The 19,773-nt window shown below is 30.8% G+C and overlaps 1 protein-coding gene and 1 long non-coding RNA gene across 2 annotated transcripts in view; both read left to right on the plus strand.

Moving 5' to 3' along the window:
• Nucleotides 1-281: 281 nt before the first annotated feature.
• Nucleotides 282-19,773, plus strand: part of Zw (glucose-6-phosphate 1-dehydrogenase Zw) — a 40,206-nt gene continuing 20,714 nt past the window's right edge. Inside the window, exon 1 of the mRNA XM_075302150.1 lies at nucleotides 282-706. Coding sequence (XP_075158265.1) covers nucleotides 673-706 — 34 coding nt within the window. The 5' untranslated portion in view covers nucleotides 282-672. The remainder of the gene's footprint in view (nucleotides 707-19,773) is intronic.
• Nucleotides 8,362-9,591, plus strand: LOC142230667 (uncharacterized). The gene is made up of 5 exons (XR_012720767.1): nucleotides 8,362-8,621; nucleotides 8,715-8,778; nucleotides 8,849-9,015; nucleotides 9,111-9,352; nucleotides 9,420-9,591. It is a non-coding gene; the product is annotated as an uncharacterized LOC142230667 (long non-coding RNA).

The raw sequence follows: 19,773 nt of genomic DNA on the forward strand, positions 1-19,773 counted from the left end.
GCCGTTTGTTTACATTTATAAGCTTTCATTTATTAAAACAAAAAAAAATTGGCAAAGTAGTAGGTACGCACATACATGTATGTATGAATATGAATATACATTTTTTATATTTATACAAACTTAAAACAACCAAGTTTAAGTAAACCAATTTTTGTTTGAATTATTACTTCGATGTATTTTGAATGGAGATCTTTCTGTATGAATGTTAGAGACGGACGAACAGGTCGATAGACAAACAACGCGACTGACAATAAAACCATGATTCACCCTGAAGCACAGTTTTCTGCTTCTGGAGGTAATGAAATATAGCAGAAATGCTATTCGTTGTATGTTTTTGTTTATTCGTTGCGTTACCGATGGCCAAGTAACACTTGCATTTCAAGACCGCTACCATAGCTTATAGAATTCAGTCGTTTTATTACGGTAGTGGAGCTCGGAGCTGATCGCAGCTACGCGATTTTAGTTTTTTTTAATATAAGCGGATACGTACATACATTCGTTTGTCATTTAAATTTGTGCTTTGCCATTTGGCTTATTTTAAGTGAGTGCGAGTGCGATCGTACGATCAAAACGCGTGGTTCATTCAAGTGCAACAACAGTGCATAATTCTTTAAAACAAATTTCGAAAAGCATTGATTACCAACTCAGAATATTTTTGAAGTGAAAATCAATATGGATACTCTAAAGGTTGATATTAATCATAATGGTAAGTTGATGGAATACAATATGAACGTATATATGTCATATATATGTATATGGATATTCTGAGAGAAATGTCCAAGCAACTGATTACAATCAGATTTACTCAATATGCGTACAACATTACATTCTCTTGCATTTACAAATTGTTATCTCTTCGAACAAAGCTCTCATTAAATTTAACTCTTTGTTGTAATAGAAGTGTTTTTCTGGGTACACCGAAAAAAATTGAAAACTTGGTATTTCAAGTAAAAAATTGGTTTTATTTTGTGTGTTTTAGTGATTATAAAAAATAAATATTGATAAGCTTAACTAGCATATAGAGAAAGGTCACAGATTCCCAAATTGTTTGCTACATTGAAAAAAATATTGTCTCAAGCACAAAGATTACATGTCATTTTTGCGTAGTATACACTGAAAAAAATTATTTACGTGATATTAAAGATTACGCAACCTAATTCTACGATGCGCAATTTACAAACTATTAACGACAAATAATGGAATTTTAAATAAAAGTTTATAATCATTGCTTCAAAAGTTTTTTTTTTATAAATTTAGGACACTAATTTCGGAAATTTGCGTCCCTCAGTTAAAGTCGTATGTCTTTGAACTAAGGCAAATATTCCTTAAAGTTAAGAAACAAAATTTTGATTTAAAGAAATCGTCCTTAAATTAACTGAAATATTGAATCTTTAGATTTAAGATAAAAACGCTTCAAATATAAGCCAAAACTTACTTTGAGGATTTAGCATCTTTGGTTTAAAGATTTTTTTTTAAACATGTTTATACCCTCCACCATAGGATGGGGGGTATATTAACTTTGTCATTCCGTTTGTAACACATCGAAATATTGGTCTAATTTGTAGCACATCGAAATATTGGTCGTGGTGAAATTCTTTGTCGATCTAGCTATGTCCGTCCGTCTGTGGAAATCACGCTAACTTTCGAACGAAACAAGCGCTTAAACGAAACAAGGACTTAAAACATAGCACAAGTAGTTGTTATTGATGTAGGTCGGATGGCATTGCAAATGGGCCATATCGGACCACGTTTACGTATAGCCCCCATATAAACCGATCCCCAGATTTGACCTCCAGATCCTCTTGGAGGAGCAAATTTTACCCGATCTGCTTTAAATTTGGTACGTGGTATAAGTATATGGTCTCTCACAAACATTCAAAAATTGATCCATATCTCGGTCTATAATTATATGTAGCCCCCATATAAACCGATACCCAGATTTGACCTCGGGAACCTCTTTGAAGAGCAAATTTCTTGCAGGCGAAAATTTCATCCGATTCGGCTGAAATTTGGTACGTGGTATTAGTATATGGTCGCTAACAACCATGCCAAAATTGATCCATATCGGTCCATATATATATAGAGCCCCCAGATAAACCGATATCCAGATTTTACTTCTTCCTGGATAAGCAAATTTCATTTAATCTTGCTAAAATTTGGTACTAATCACAAAAAAAAATGGAACATATAGGTTCATAATTGTATATAGCCCCCATATAAACCGACCCCCATATTTCACTTCTGCCTAGCGCGCAAAAATTAATACCGGTCAAGAACTGAATTAAACCTATATAATTCAGTTCTTGATCGGTAAACTTAACCAGCTTTTATATACCCCGTATGGACTAACTTCCAATTTAGAAGACGAAGTTCAGGAGTTTTAAGATATATTGCCATCGGCATGTATTACCATAACCCAAGTAATTCGATTGTGGATAACAGTCTTTAGTAGAAGTTTCTACGCAATTCATGGTGGAGGGTACAAAAATTCGGCCTGGCCGAACTTACGGCCGTATATACTTGTTTTTCTTTAATGACATGAAATAAAAATGAGAAAAAAAAGTTATATACAAATGAAGCGCACAATTTTACTAGATTCGAAAATAATTCATATTTTTATAAAATGATTAAATTTTACTTAAATGTTGACTGTTTTGAACTTCGTATAACTCAAAAACATTTGACCGATTTTTAACTCCAAGTTTTTTTTTCTTATAAATATGAAATTGTCTTTAATAACAGAAAAGATGTATTTTTAATAAATTTTCTTCAATTTGACAGAAACTATTAACTGATGATACAAATCAGTTAATATTTTTATTGCAATTGGTAAAATATTTTAGTTCAAAATTTCTAAAATAAATCTTTCTTTCATATTGAGTTCACTTTTTTATGTAAAATTTAAGTTGCATTAGGTCATTATTTTTGTCAGTGTAGTTTTCTGAAACTATTGTTCGCAAATAATGTGGAAGCAAGCTACACTAACAAATGCCACCTTAAAGAAAACCACGTATGGAGTATAATATTTAAATAAAAAGCAAATGATAAAAAATACGAATGCATGTCAAAAGGAAAATACATAAAATAATGTAAAAAGTATGCATAATACTAAGGGTCATGGCGAAATTCATTCAGTGAATTTGGTATTATGCAAATACACTCAACAATTTTTTTTTTCAAAATGAAAATGATAATTTTTTCCGCTGGTGTCTTAAATATATACTATATTTGAATGAATGAATTATGTTATCAATAAATCTAGAATTTGTAAATATGTATCCATAACGTTTATATTTTAGTCTGTAAGGATATTGTGATCTATAGACTATAGAAAATAAAAAAAATATATTTGTTTTATTTGGATTCAAAGATCTTGACCTTCATTTAAGGATTTTTATGTTGATACACTGAAAAAAGTTTATTTGGATCGAAAGATTTTGACTTTCCCTTAGGAATTTTGGTATTGATTCCAAGCCAATGGTGTTGCTTCTTTAAAATAAAGTAATTTTTAGGGAGCTTTAAGGCTGTAGGCTCCTAAAAATAAAATTAGGATATAGATCTCATTTATCTAATTTTCATCCTCCCTTTTCGATACGTTAACAAAACTATTCATGTACAAATAAATGTCATTTTAAAAATCCAAATTATAACAAATACTTAAAACTAGAAAATTTTATACCTCATTCACATTACACTTCCAAAATCCACTTTAACTAGATTTACTACACAGAAAAAAATATCCGTAGTTAATCTTACGCTAAATTACTTAACTTATTTTTATTGTAAAAAAATATTTGTTTTTTTTTTATTTATTTTATTATTTTTGCGAAATTGTCCACAGACCAATGAAGTCTTCGTTTTTTTAAGTATGTCTCAAATATTTTATGAACTAAACGTGAGTAAAAAGTTCGATGTCCGTACACATAAGTTCAATATGAACTAAAGCAAATGAAAATTTTCATACGATTCCCAAAAATAGTAAGAATGAACTACTGTACACACAAAAATTTTTTTTCTTATTCAATCACGAAATTATTTTTTTAATTGAAATGTCTTCAATCACGGAAATGATAGTATCAATTAAAAAATTAATTGAATGTCAATTAAAAACTTAATTGATCCAATTGAAAAATTAATTGATACTATTAATTGTTGTGATTGATTTTTGTTTCAATTAAAAATTTGTTGATTCAATTAAATTTTTAATTGAATATCTTTTCAAACTCAATTAAAATTTTAATTGGAAAATTTTTCGTGAAATTTTCTTCTGTGTATGGTTAAAATGGTCATGATTTGGCGCCAATGATTTTCTTCTTAAATTTCAGTTCATTTCTTCTTCTATAAGAGGGTATAAGTTCGTGAACTGCAGTTAAAAAGGGCATTAAATTTTCCTGGTTTTAACAACGCTTTGGGGAAATCTCAAAATGTGAAGTAAAATTTAGTTCTATTTTCGTACGAGTTAGTTTATTCTTCCTATAAAACAGTTTACATTTTGTCGGTGTATATAAACGAGTAAATACGGCCGAACCTTCGTACAGGCCGAATATTATGTACCCATATCCCCTATGGAAAAAAATTTTTTGACAAAATACTTTCTATAGAAATAAAATTTTGCCAAAATTTTCTATAGAAATAAAATTTTGCCAAAATTTTCTATAGAAATAAAATTTTGCCAAAATTTTCTATAGAAATAAAATTTTGCCAAAATTTTCTATAGAAATACAATTTTGGAAAAATTTTCTATACACGGAAAAAACAGTGAACCCACCATGAAGAAACATATTGGTTAATTTTAAAAAATTTTAATTATTTTTAGAAAATTTAAACTAACCAGTATTACAATCGCTAACTTCACGCCGATATCACAAAAATAAGCAAATATTTTTCTACGAATTCGAGAAAATTTATTAGACATAATTAATTTTTTTTCACAAAATGTCAAAATTTTGACAAAATTTTATTTTTATAGAAATAAAATTTTGTCAAAAATAAAATACGATTTTTTGTAAAATTTTCTCCAAATTTTGCTAGATTATTTTTGGCTCGAGAGGTAACCGTGTTCAAAATACCATCCCGCTTACATCAATAAAATTTATTAAAAAAAAAAGATTTTTTAATAATTTTAAAACATTATCTTTAATTTAACTGAGATATGGATTAAAGATAAAAACCTAGATATTAAGATTTTTTAATTAAGATAACATTTTTTACTGGTGACGCTTATAACTTGGATTTTTTAATTCTTCTGAATTTCTGAAATTCTTGAGTATCAAATAGAAAATGAAAAGTTGGCAAATGAGATCTGCTTTCTAATTTTAATTTCGTAGAACCTAATTTAAATTTCATAGAAATTACATTTAAATCTCGGTTGCATCCGAAAAATGTCTTTATTTCACGGAGTCAATACTGAAATCCTTAAGTAAAGGTCAAAATCTATAGTAGACCTAATATGAAAATCTATTTAACCAACATAATAGTTTACAATTTTCTAAATTTTACCAAAAATGAGTCCATCTTGAAATTTTGTAATTTTTAACTCCAATTTTTTCCATATAAAAAAGTACACGTACAAAAAAGGAAAAAACTAATTTTGTTTTATAAAGTTTCTTGAATTTGTCGAAAAATATTTACTTATCATTATTGACATCTATAATATAGTTTAATTAAAAATTTCTAAAATTAACCTACATTTTCTTTCGTCTAACTATTTATTATTCGATTTTCTTGAAATTTGATATGTGGAACATTTTTATACTGGGACAGGCGTTTTAAAGTTCGGAAAAATAGAATACATAGATACAGCTCACTCATAGAAAAAAGTAAACAAACAATAGCAGGCGGTAACTACACAGATAACATTTTTTTCTGATTCAATAACGAAATTATATGTTCCAATCAGAGAATGAAGCCGACCAATTTTAAAGGCGGCGGTTGATACAAAATTTTTGCCACCGCCGGCGGCGCCTTGACGGCTAAGCCGATGTAATTTTGTATGTTCGGCGGCAGACATTTGTTCATTATAAAATCAAATTGAGGTTATCGGAATGGTAATCAGATTAGTTATACAACCAAACTTACAATCAACTTTACATATCATTCATATCCTTTGAGCATGATTTGAGCGAAATAATTATAGAAACTTGATATTGAATGATTGTGGATCGAAAGTTTAACATTTTGACACAAAATACAACAATTATAAATAAATGTTTCTGTTTTAAACAAATATTTTTGATTATTGGCGGCTAAATTTGAGTCAAGATGAGTCGATATATTCGGCGGCAATGTCGACTGTCGACGACGACTAAAATCAGCGGCGGGACTCGGCGGCTTCTTTCTCTGGTTCAATTAATGTTTTGCTTGAAATACACTTGTTTAAAAATTTAATTGATTTATTTTTTATTGGTTCAATTAAAAATGTAATTCAACGTTTAAAAATGTTAATTGGTATAATTAATATTTTAATTAAAGATGTACTATTATCGATCATTTTCTTAACTGACATTATTTTTTATTTAATTAATACTTTAATTGTATCAGTTAACTTTTTAAATTAATTACGCTTTCAACTTCAATTAACTTTTTAATTGAAAATTTTTCGTGATATTTTTTTCTACGTATTGCTAAATTTTTATTTTCTGCGTATTGTTAAATTTTTTCTATATAGCCCAGAAAGATCCCTTAAATCGAAAGCATTGATATAACCTTTTATTTGTAGTACGTGTAAATAGTACGCGGCAGCAATTGTTTTCATGAGATCTATGGCAATGAAATGCCGCCACAGTAACTTTTTATTGCAAAATAATTTCAAGTCACATGTGAATGATATTCAATAGAATATATAAAGCAAGCAAAAGCCACAGATTGTATGAAAATATCTTGAAAAATTTGAAAGTATCAAATCTACGCATATATTATAAAATTTTCAGTACAAGCATAACGACTTTCAAGATCACATGGCCGTTTGTTGATCATTGCTTTAAATATACTAACAATTACCTCAACTCCCAACATTTGGTACTGACCATAACACATTAATGCAAATGGTAAAAAACCATATCATAATCCCATTACAGTTAAAATTAAGTAATTAATGAAAAACATGAGCAATCTTAAACTCAAATGTGCATAAACTACACTGAAAAATTTACCACATAACAGGTTGGCTGATAAGTCCCCGGTCTAACAAAGAAAAACACATTTTTTTTATTATTCAACATAGTTCCCTTCAAGAGCGATACAACGATTATAACGACCTTCCAATTTTTTGATACCATTTTGGTAGTACTCCTTCGGTTTTGCCTCAAAAAAGGCCTCAGTTTCGGCGATAACCTCTTCATTGCAGCCAAAATTTTTCCCTGCGAGCATCCTTTTGAGGTCTGAGAACAAGAAAAAGCCGCTGGGGGCCAGATCTGAAGAATACGGTGGGTGGGGAAGCAATTCGAAGATATGAGATAATCGATAAAAATTATTCCATGCGCATCCCAAAAAACAGAGGCCATTACTTTGCCAGCGGACTTTTGAGTCTTTCCACGCTTCGGAGACGGTTCACCGGTCGCTGTCCACTCAGCCGACTGTCGATTGGACTCAGGAGTGTAGTGATGGAGCCATGTTTCATCCTTTGTCCCATATCGACGGAAAAACTCGGGTGTATTACGAGTTAACAGCTGCAAACACCGCTCAGAATCATCATTCACAAAAGACGCTCTATCTCATAAACTAACATCTGAAAAATTTTGTTTAAAGGTGAAAAGATCCAAGGTATTGACTGCGAATCATTTAATATTTCAAAAATATTTGATTCAAAAAAAAGTAACCGTGAAAACAAGCTGATTTTCAGCTTGTGCAAAGAGAACTTTCTATAGGAAAAAATATTAAAGGAAGTTTATCATATCTTAAATTTTTTTTAAATTTAGAATACTCCTTTGAATCTTTTATTAAAGTAACGCATCGTAACGAGTTATTGCCATAAGCGTACACACAAAAAATTATCACCAACATTTTTTCAATTAAACACTTAATTGAATTTGGAAATGGATTCAATTAATATGTTAATTGATTCAATTAATTATTTAATCAAATCCGAATAAAACCCAATTAAAAAAATGATTGATATTTGTTACGTTTCCAATTAAAATATTAATTGATTCAATCAATTTGTTAATCAATTCGGAAATAATTTTCAATTACAAACGTGATTGAAATTTTTTCCGTTTCCAATTACACATGTGATTGATCCAATCACTTTTGTGATTGAAATTCAATAATTTTGAGCAATGGAAAGAGCGAAAAGAGAACAAGAGAATGGGTATTTATTCAACATTGTATGATGGAGAGATCAGTCTGTATAAGTAACTTGTATCGAACGGTTGGGTTTTTGTTTTTCGCGTAAATTGAAAAACATGATTGGCGACATTCTGTCTGCTGCATTGAAAATGTGTACATAAATATTTTGAACGCAACAACAAATCATAGCAAAGGGTTGAAATAAATAAAATGTGCAACAACAAATGGCCACGTGATAAAGGTTTGAAAAAATATATGAGAGAACGCATTTGAAATTACCTGTGTTTGTGTTTTGTGGTATTGTAAAAATGGAAAACAATCTACATTTATTGAAGGTAAGAAATTGTGAAATGTGAATACCGTTTTCCATTGAAGCCTGTTTACATTAAACGGACTAAAATAATATATTTTTTATTCATTTCTTTTAGTAACCAATTTTATTTCGTGAAATTGACCAATCAATCCCATCGACTCCATCATTTTATCAAATATGTAAGAATATGTTTGCAACAAAAAAGTACCGTATTGATCTTTTAAAATTATAATTTTTTTTCACTCCTAGTTTTCTTAAAACCAAGAGCGGTATGGGTTTGTTGGAAGATTCACCTTGAAGTTGCAAAGTGGCGTTGGCATTAAATTGTATTTTTGTTTTACCTGCCTTTTTCAGTTTGAACCCAAGTAGAGATCAGTATATCTGATATATAAACTAATGAGCTGAATTATGTAATGGTAAAAAAATCTTTCTTTTGGATTTAAAAATATGAAAAATATCCGAAAATAATAAAAATATGTATTTCCCATTTATATATTTTTTCTATTTTTAGAATTTGCAAAGTATCATCAATATAATACCAAATATTACATTGCTTTCCCATTATTTTTGTCTATGATTGGTTCAAATTTTAATAGACGATTTCAATGTGCGGAAATTTTGGAAAGGAATTGTTACTAAAATTAAATTACCGAGCTCCTTAATACACCTTTTTATGCTAAAAGACTACAACTGCAAAAGAAGATTATAAATCTGCAACCTGGAACTAAGAATTGAACTTGATATTCTATGCAGGTAATGTTTAACAAAATTAACTTTTAATTTAACAAAAGTAAATTCGAATTATTCTGTTTACTTTCAGAAAAACTAATTTAGCTTACAGGCTGCTGATTTATTGGAAATCTAGGCGCATCTACATATTAGAAGGACCATGCTAACATGGTAATTATTATAAGGAAGATAATGATTTATATAATTTATGTAATTGTATTTGTAAATTATGTTAGAACAAACCACAAATGACAAGAACCAAATTTATTTGTCTATTGCATAATTCAAAAAATAATAAAATATTAAATATGTTTTATAAGAAACACATATTTTCTTTTATTTCAAATAAAATTAAATACGATTTTGGGGTCGCAATATATACATTTTTTGATTGAAATTTATAGCCAATTTCAATTAATTATTTAATTGAATGAATCAAATAGTTTATTGTTTTTTGTCGCGAAATTAATTAAAATTTTAATTGATTCAATTAAAACTGTGATTGAATTTTATGTTAAAAATCAATCACGTTTTTAATTGATTCAATCACACAATTAATTGATTCCGTGACAAAAGTCAATTAAATTTTTAATTGAAAATCGTGTTGGTTTTCAATCAAAATGGGTGATTGATACTATCATTTTCGTGATTGAAGACATTTCAATTAAAAAAATGATTGAATCCGCGATTTTCGTGATTGAAATCAAAAAATTTTTTTTGTGTGTAGGAAGGCTTCTGGGGAGGGGGCTTAGACCCCCCCAGAAAAATTTTAGCCCCCCCCCCAGAATTTTAAAACCTATTTACGATTTTACATTTTTCTAAAAATTAAACAAGTATATACAACCGCACAAAGTTCCGCTAAAGACTTTCATGTACAATCGAATTAATTTAGTTGTGGTAGCAGTTGCCGATGGCAATGTTTGAAATCCGATATTTATAAAATATATTTGTGGTTGAACTTTTGATTTAGTTGAATAACTAAAGCTCCTTTATTATTTTATTTAGTCTGGTTTAGTCAATATAATTTAAAAAAATAGTAATTGATACTATTCTTTCATAAATTAATATCTTAATAATGCTGCAAAAAAGCATAGCCAAAAAGAAGTGAAAATCTTCTTTTTGGGTCCGGAAGTGGTGCAAAATTGGCGGAGAAGCGATAAATGTAATATGAAATTGGCATAGAACGAATGTCCACCGTTTCAACAGCCGTTGCAATGAATTTGCATCACTTCTTAAGTTGTGATCCAAATTCAGTGTTTTGAATGTGAATTTAAAAAATTTGTTATATTTTCCCAAATAATTAATTTTTATATTTTTTATGATTTTTAATGTATTCTAACGCTTGTTTGAAACGTTTTCCCTCGAATATTTTCAAAAATTCTATAAAAATGTGTATAATGAATTTAGCATTTTTGTGGCAAAATTTGAATAATTTGTACCATTTTATTTATTCTTACCTTTTTTTTTAAAGAAAACAAAAAATTACGCATTAAAATATGAAAAAATGAAGTAAAAAAACTTCCTGTGTAGTTAAAATAATTAACTTCTTTGTGAGGACATTTTTGGAAGTGCTTTTAAAGATGTGACATTAGAAAAACTCCCAATTTTTTTGCTGGGAAAAGTGTGGAACTACTTTAAGTTGCTTTATTATAAATTAATTGTCGAGTTATTTTGATGCCTATATTGTTATTCATTTTTTATGAAATAAAACATTAATTGAACCTATAAGTTCAGTCTATAAATTTTCAGCTAGGGGGGCTATAGCCCCCCCTAGGAAAATTGTCTAGCTACGCTAATGGTTATTGCAAAAAAGATTGGAACAAAGTGCAATGCCTACAGTGAAAAAAAAAACTTAGTGTGTTCCAAAGACCCTGTCTTTAAAAGAATGATTTTGGAATTGATTCCGAGGCAAATCTGTTTTACATTTGAGTTTTTCGTACTTAACACTAGGAAACAAATTTGAATTTATCATGTCGTATCAAAGTTCTTTACGTACTTAATTGGGACTCGAGTTTATGTATATATTATGATATGTTTCTTCAAAATAAATTATTGAATGAGATCTATGGAATACATCTACACTGAAAAAAATAGTGAACTCACCAGGAAGAAAACTTTTTGTTAATTTTAGAAAATTTTGAATATTTGTAGAAAATTTTAACTAAACAGCATTACAACCGCTAGCATCACGCCGATATCAAAAAAAATAAGTAAATATTTTTGGACAAATTCAAAAAAATTTTGTTAGACATAATTAATTTTTTTCACTTTTTAAAGAAAATTCTGTAGTTTGAAAGAAAAAATTGGAGTTCAAAAATGCAAGAATGTCTTTAGTGACATACGAAGTTCATGATGGACGCATTTTTGGTCAAATTTACAAATTTAAACAAATAATGAACTATTTTGTGAGTATATTTTTGAGTACAATTTTTCTCGTTTTTTGTTTTTAACTAACGCACGCAAAAAATTATTAGAGTAACGGAAACTTTCTCCAAACATAATAATTCCACGAACTAAAATAAAGTTAATTGGCTTTAGTGAAATATAGAGTTCACTTTTTTTTGAGTGTATTTTTAGCTTTAATGTAAAGTTCGAAAAAAAACATCGAGATTAAGGACGATTTCAATAACATTGAAGATTCATTTCTGATTTTTCTTGTACCAGAGAAATTCATCTTATATGCACGCAAAGAAAAATTTTAAAATCACAGTTCACTTCGTTTACATCAAACACTGTTCTATGCTAATACCAAATACTTACTTCAGTTTTTCAACAGACAAAAAAGTGATATTTTAGCAGTTGTTTTTTTTTTTTTGCTAAAACCGCAAAAAATCGCCCAATTTGGAAAATCAAAGATACTGCTGAAAAGTCAGTAGTTTGCTGAAATTTTCAGCTGATCCGAAATCATAAATTCTCTCCGCACTGATAATTACTGTGGCACTAAGCAAAAAAAAAATTGAAAGGGGCACATTGGACCTTTAAAAAACTTCAAAAATAATTAATAGTTTTTGATTATGCAACAAAATTTTAATATATGACCCACACGGAGATCGTAATTAACATTTTAGTAAAAATATTTTTTAACTCTTAAATGCGCTCTGAATCTTTTAAGATACAACCAGAAAAAAATCTTACGTTTATTGCAACTAAAACATCATAACGTTATTTATAAAAATATTTGTAGTACTTCTGAGTAATCTGAAGTCAAAAATCAAATTTTGACCAAAAATTCAAAAAACTACAAATTTGAAGTTAAATAATAATAGGTTGGCTGATAAGTCCCCGGTCTGACACATAGATGGCGTCGCTAGTATTAAATGCATGTTATTTTTATATAGTACCAACCTTCAAATGATTCGTGTTAAGTCAATTAGTTTGTGAGATAGAGCGTCTTTTGTGAAGCAACTTTTGTTATTGTGAAAAAATGGAAAAAAGGAATTTCGTTTTTTGATAAAATACTGTTTTCTGAAGGGGAAAAATACGGTGGCAGCAAAAACTTGGTTTGATAATGAGTTTCCGGAATCTGCCCTAGGGAAATCAACAATAATTGATTGGTATGCAAAATTCAAGCGTGGTGAAATGAGCACGGAGGACGGTGAACGCCCGAAAGAGGTTGTTACCGACGAAAACATCAAAAAAATCCACAAAATGATTTTGAATGACCGTAAAATGAAGTTGATCGAGATAGCAGAGGCCTTAAAGATATCAAAGGAACGTGTTGTTCATATCATTCATCAATATTTGGATATGCGGAAGCTCTGTGCAAAATGGGTGCCGCGCGAGCTCACATTTGACCAAAAACAACAACGTGTTGATGATTCTGAGCGGTGTTTGCAGCTGTTAACTCGTAATACACCCGAGTTTTTCCGTCGATATGTGACAATGGATGAAACATGGCTCCATCACTACACTCCTGAGTCCAATCGACAGTCGGCTGAGTGGACAGCGACCGGTGAACCGTCTCCGAATCGTGGAAAGACTCAAAAGTCCGCTGGCAAAGTAATGGCCTCTGTTTTTTGGGATGCGCATGGAATAATTTTTATCGATACTCTTGAGAAGGGAAAAACCATCAACAGTGTCTATTATATGGCGTTATTGGAGCGTTTGAAGGTCGAAATCGCGGCAAAACGGCCCCATCTGAAGAAGAAAAAAGTGTTGTTCCACCAAGACAACGCACCGTGCCACAAGTCATTGAGAACGATGGCAAAAATTCATGAATTGGGCTTCGAATTGCTTCCCCACCCACCGTATTCTCAAGATCTGGCCCCAGCGACTTTTTCTTGTTCTCAGACCTCAAAAGATGCTCGCAGAGGAAAAATTTGGCTGCAATGAAGAGGTGATCGCCGAAACTGAGGCCTATTTTGAGGCAAAACCGAAGGAGTTCTATCAAAATGGTATCGAAAAATTGGAAGGTCGTTATAATCGTTGTATCGCTCTTGAAGGGAACTAGGTTGAATAATAAAAACGAATTTTGACAAAAAAAATTGTTTTTCTTTGTTAGACCGGGGACTTATCAGCCAACCTGTTATTTAGCAGATTTGAAAGTAATGTTGGTAAAAAAAACTGTGTGGTGTAAAAACATCTCTATTTTCTACTTAAATCAAATTGTTTATTTATAAATAAAAACTTATTTTTATGCGCATTGTATTTTTTAAGATACAACGACTACACTAAAAAAAGTGAACCCTCTATATCACTAAAGCCAATTTAACTTAATTTTAGTTCATGGAATTATTATGTTTTGAGAAAGCTTCCTTCACTTTAATAATTTTTTGTGTTATGTTAGTTAAACTAACTAAAAACGGGAAAAACGGGAAAAAATTATAGACAAATGAAGCATACAGATTCACTAAATTAGTACTTCTTAAAAAACAGTTCATTATGTCTTTTAATTTGTAAATTTTACTACAAAGGCGCCCATCCTGAATTTCATACCGCACTAAAGATATTCTTGCAATTTTGAACTCCAATTTTTCCTTCAAAGTACAAAATTTTCTTTAACATGTGAAAAATTTAATTATGTCCAATAAATTTTCTTGAATTTGTAGAAATATATTTAGTTATTTTATGTGATATCGGTCCCAGCAAAAAAATTTTAAAGTTCTTCTAAAGGCACAACTTTAAAAGCACTTCCTGAAATGTTCTCCCAAAGAAATTCTTAATTTTAACTACACAGGAAGTTTTGTTTTTTAAATTCAATTTAACATAACTCACATTTTTCATATTTTTAATGGGTAATTTTAACTTTTCTTTTGTAAGAAATGCTAAATCCATTCCAATAATGCTAAATCCATTCCAGAAAAATTATAAAAATTATTTATTTTGCAAAATATGATAAAATATTTTAATTCACATCCAAAACACTGAATTCGGATAACACCTTAAGATGTAATACAAATTCAGCGCAACGGCTGTTGAAATGGTGGACATCCGTCCTATGACAAGCCCACGTTAAATTCATCGCTTCTGCACCAATTTTGCAGCACTTCCGGATCCAAAGAGAACATTTTTACTACTTTTTAGGCGACATTTGGTGTGATGTCAGCATTTGTAATACTGCTTAGTTAGATTTAAAGCCAGGGAGGTCCCTAAAAAATGTCTTTATTTTAAAGAAGCCGCATCTTTGGCTCGGAATCAATACCAAAATCCTTAAAGGAAGGTCAAAATCTTTGGATCCAAGTAAACTTTTTTTTTGAGTGTACCCAGGAAGTTATTTTAATTCAATTTTTTTAACTTGGTTTTTTTCATACTTTTAATGGGTAATTTTATTTTTTTTTTGTTTCAAATAAGTTAAAAACAGAGTAAGAATTCATAAAATGGTACAAATCATTTAAATTTTGTCGAAAAAATGCTAAATCCAATCTGAAAAAATTTAAAATTTTTGAAAATATTTGAGGTCAAACATTCCATTAAAAATTATAAAAAAATATAAAAACTATTTATTTGACAAAATATCACAGAATTTTTTAATTTACATCCAAAACATTGAATTCGGATCACACCTAAAGAAGTGATGCAAACTCAGTGCAACGGCTGTTTAAATGACAAGCCCATGTTAAATTCATCGCTTCTGCGTCAATTTTGCACCACTTCCGGATCAAAAAAGAACATTTTCATTACTTTTTTGGCGACGCTTTTTTTGCTGGGACGCTAAAAAAATATTGTCGTGAGGCCTCTTTGGCCTCATGTCCTTAAAATATGAACGCGAATTTTTGTTATAATAGCATTTGTGAATTTCTCTTATATAAACTTTTTTCCTTGTCCAAAAGCCGATAAAGTCGTTTTGTCCTTATAGTTAAGTGATTCAACTTAAAAATGGGTATCTTTACATGAAAGAAGGCTAGGGTCAATTCTAAAAAATTCTTAAAATTAAAGAAAAAGTCTTTAAATTTGTGGAGTTTTTGTATCTTGACCACAAACCAAAAAAGCGTTCAAAAATAGAAGATGTTTTTCAACACTTTATTTTAAAAACGTATACATAGAATAATTTCTACTTGAAGTCGAGTCTGAATTTGGAAATTTAAATTGTCGTTAGCGCGTTTTAAAGCTCTTTGATAGCTCATGAAGAAAAAGCTGAAAAAACGAATAAGTTCCAATTCGGAATCAATACCAAAATCACTAGTGTACAAAATCTTTGGAACCGGACATGCTTTTTTTCAGTGTATGTAAGAAAGAATTGGGGCATTAGATGGTTAATGGAATAGATTTACTTTTACGAAAATTGGACAACAATAGGTTTGTTTAGGTATTTTTCCAATAAAAGTTACTCAGTATAAACTTGCAAGATAGTAAGAATGGGTTTTATATTCACTTGGGGTAAAATTAGTAGAAGTGTACACGTTCACGAATTTATTATTAATTCAGCGGTTTTAAACCAATTAAAACGAAAGATATTTATATTTTCTAATTCTAGTGCAATTGGATTTGTTGATGATTAACCAGCTGATAATGGCAAGTTTTTACTGGGAAAAATGTTTTTACTGTGGAATGTAAACGAATGACTACCAGTAAAAATTTGTGATAGTAATCAAAATGTATCGAGTACGCAAACAGAGCTAATATGATTTAAATGTTGTTATAGTCTCACAGAAGAAGATTTTAAATGAATACAATTAAAATAATATGCATTTTAAGTGAAATAAAGCCTTTAAGTTTGCTAAATTGCAATCAAAAATGTAACTTTTGATACAAAAAAAAAATTAGTTTTTTTCTAGCTATTTTTTAGAATTTTTTAGCCTTTTTAGCTTTTTTGGGCAAATCTAGCGGTTTTTGGTGAAACAATTCTGGCAACGCTGCTGTGGTATTTCTGCAGAGATGTTTTTCAAATATGTTAAGAAAACACGTTTGCTAATTAAGTCGTATTTGTTTCACCAGCGATAAATGTTTGCTGTTTAATCTAACGCAAGATTATTGAAACAACTACATTGACTGCTTCACCTTTTTCAGCAGACATTTTACCAAAAAAAAAACGCTCAGTTCGAAACTTTAAGTCAAAAAGTTTTTCTTTAACTTACATCAAAGACGTGTACGACTTTATCACAAAAGAAACAAATTTTAGAGACCACATACAAAGAAAAACTAATTTCTTTCGGAACGAAATTCCCTTCGGTTTTAAATTATTTTATTTAGAAGTACATAAAGCCTTTGTTTTTTTTGCCTATACAGAAAAAAGAAAACTTTGTCAAAAATGTTGATCCTCAGACAAGAAAACTTTCCCTTTAATTTAGTACTTACTTAGGCTGTTAGACGAACTTCTAAGGAAGAGACGCATTTCAGCCACACTAGGACAAACATACAAAGGTATGTGAACAGAGGCACTCCTCAAGGAGGAGTTCTATCACCTCTTCTTTGCTATAAACAACCTTCTGGTTTCCCTAGAAAAAGAAAGGATAGAAGTGGTGGGATACGCAGATGATGTGGCAGCAGTCAAGGGAAAATTCCCATCAACAGTTAGAGATATTATACAGAGAGCCCTCCGGATGACTGAGAAATGGGCGAAAGATAATGGTCTTGGGGTAAATCCTGCAAAGACATAACTAGTCATGTACTGCAAGGATCGCAAAACTCCCACGGTTAGGCCCATTTCCTTAGGGGGTATTGAAATTCCCTTTTGCGAGTGTGCAAAATACCTTGGCGTTATTTTGGACAGGAAGCTAAACTTTAAGCTTAATATTGAAGAAAAGGCGAGGAAAGCAACGGTAGCTTTATACTCGTGCAAAAAGGCAATAGGGAAAAAGTGGGGACTAAAACCAAAAATTGTGCATTGGCTATACACGGCAGTGGCCAGACCTATAATGCTATATGGTGTTGTAGTCTGGTGACAAGTTTAGACAAAGTTCAGCGTATGGCGTGCTTGTGTATCTCAGGTGCATTCAGCAAGACAGGAACAAATTCCCTTAATGTCATACTGCATCTATTGCCTTTAGACATTTTGGCCAAACAATCAGCTGCAACAACGGCTGTGCGGTTGCGCGAGCTATCGCTGTGGTCGGAAAAAAGTTACGGTCACAGTTCCGTCCTCAAAATAATGCCAGATGTGCTTAACGTGGTGGATTACACTTTGGCGAGACCACTTTTTGACAAAAATTTTGAGACTCTAATTCCCAACAGTGAGGCGTGGTGTACACGGACCCCGGGGAATAAAAGATATATAGATTTCTATACTGAAGGCTCCAAATTGGATGGACAAGTGGTTTTCGGAGTATATTCTAAAGATCTGGAACTTCGAATAGAGAAAGATTACCTAATCACTGTAGTGTTTTTCAGGCTGAAATATTAGCAATAAGAGAAGTGGTGAATTGGCTGAGAAGTAATGCTTAATATATACAGTCAACCTGCAATAAAATCCTTGGACTCTGTGTTCCTAACTCGAAAATGACCATCGACTGCCGCAAATATCTCAATGAGATGGCTGAGCAGTACAATATTCACCTAATATGGGTGCCTGGCCATAGGAACATACCGGGGAACTGCGAAGTGGATGAGTTGGCAAGGCTAGGGACTACCTTACATATTCCAGGGGAACTAGAATCCGTTGGCTACCTGCAAGCTCATGCTGCGTGAGAAGGCAATTATGATGGCAAATGTTCGATGGAAGAATTGCAAGGGCTGTAACGACACCAAGCAAATATGGCCCCATTTAAACTTAAACCGCACACTAGAAGTGCCCATATGTAATAGGTACTTTTAGTTAATGTGGTATCACAATGGACTGAATAGTCTAAGTGAGCCTGAATCTTAATGGGGCTGCCAGTTTAACCTAACCTAACCTTTAATTTAGTATCCTAAATATAATGCAACTATTTTAAAACAAAGAGTAAAAATTCTTTTAATTAAAATTTTATTTAAACGAAATCTATTCTGAAGTGTACGATAAACAATTGTTCATATTAGATCATTTTTTTTCAGTGTAGGATGTAATAAAAACAGATATTTGTGCAAACTTATTATTTAGTTTAGATCTGTATAGGGTCAATGAATTTCGATTCGTTTTATAAGAAACAGTGTTTAAATGTAATTTTAAACATCACGTATGATTTTCAAAATTTCAGATGTCACGTTTTAAAATTCCTCATACTAAAGTCTACACCTGGAATTTTTTCAAGGTATTGATTTGTGAAAGCAGGAATCTAAAATTTTTTACACAAAAGGGTTAATGATCCGAGATTAACCAAAAATATTTACTCATTCCTAAAACATGTACACGAAGTGGAACATATTTATTTGTGGTACACAATTTTTAATTAATTAAATGACAAAATATGTGCGCATGTACTCTAAATTTCAGACTTCACTTTTGCCGGATATGATCCCCTTTTGCTTTGACTATTGCTCTGAGTCGTCCAAAGACCCGATTGCAAACAGCACGAATGTAATCTAGTACCATGAAATAATCTTCTTCAACGCATTCATACTGGCATACTTATCAGTCCTCTCGAAAATGGCTCAAACAGTGATGCCCGTATTGGGAAATAGGGGATATTTGTTCGTAAATGTTTAGTTGGGGACTTGGGGATTAAGCGCAAACTTTTTATAAATTTGGGGATTTTGTGGTGATTTTTTCGCAATAGGCTCAGTATATTAAAACAGGTTTACATGAAATTCTTTTTTTCTACATCATTAATAAAACTATAATAACAGTGAAAATTAAAAAATTAAATCTTTGCTCCACTTTATTCCACGGCATACATTAGGGTACAAATGGAACATTTGGAATAGGTATGGACACAGAATTTTATTTTGGGGGCCCAAGCGCTAATTTATATATTTACTTAGCTTGGCTAAGACCCTGTGAGATAATTTACAACTGTGAGATAATTTCGCGATGACGCGAGCCAAAATGCTGCCTCCTCATCAGTGTTCATCACTGATTTGGACATTATATTCCATAAATGTAGAAATAATTCCTCGAGCATTTGGAAGACGATCACCGCACTCAAAAAAAA

Source organism: Haematobia irritans, chromosome 3, assembly GCF_050003625.1.
Source record: "Haematobia irritans isolate KBUSLIRL chromosome 3, ASM5000362v1, whole genome shotgun sequence".
NCBI classification, from domain to species: domain Eukaryota; kingdom Metazoa; phylum Arthropoda; class Insecta; order Diptera; family Muscidae; genus Haematobia; species Haematobia irritans.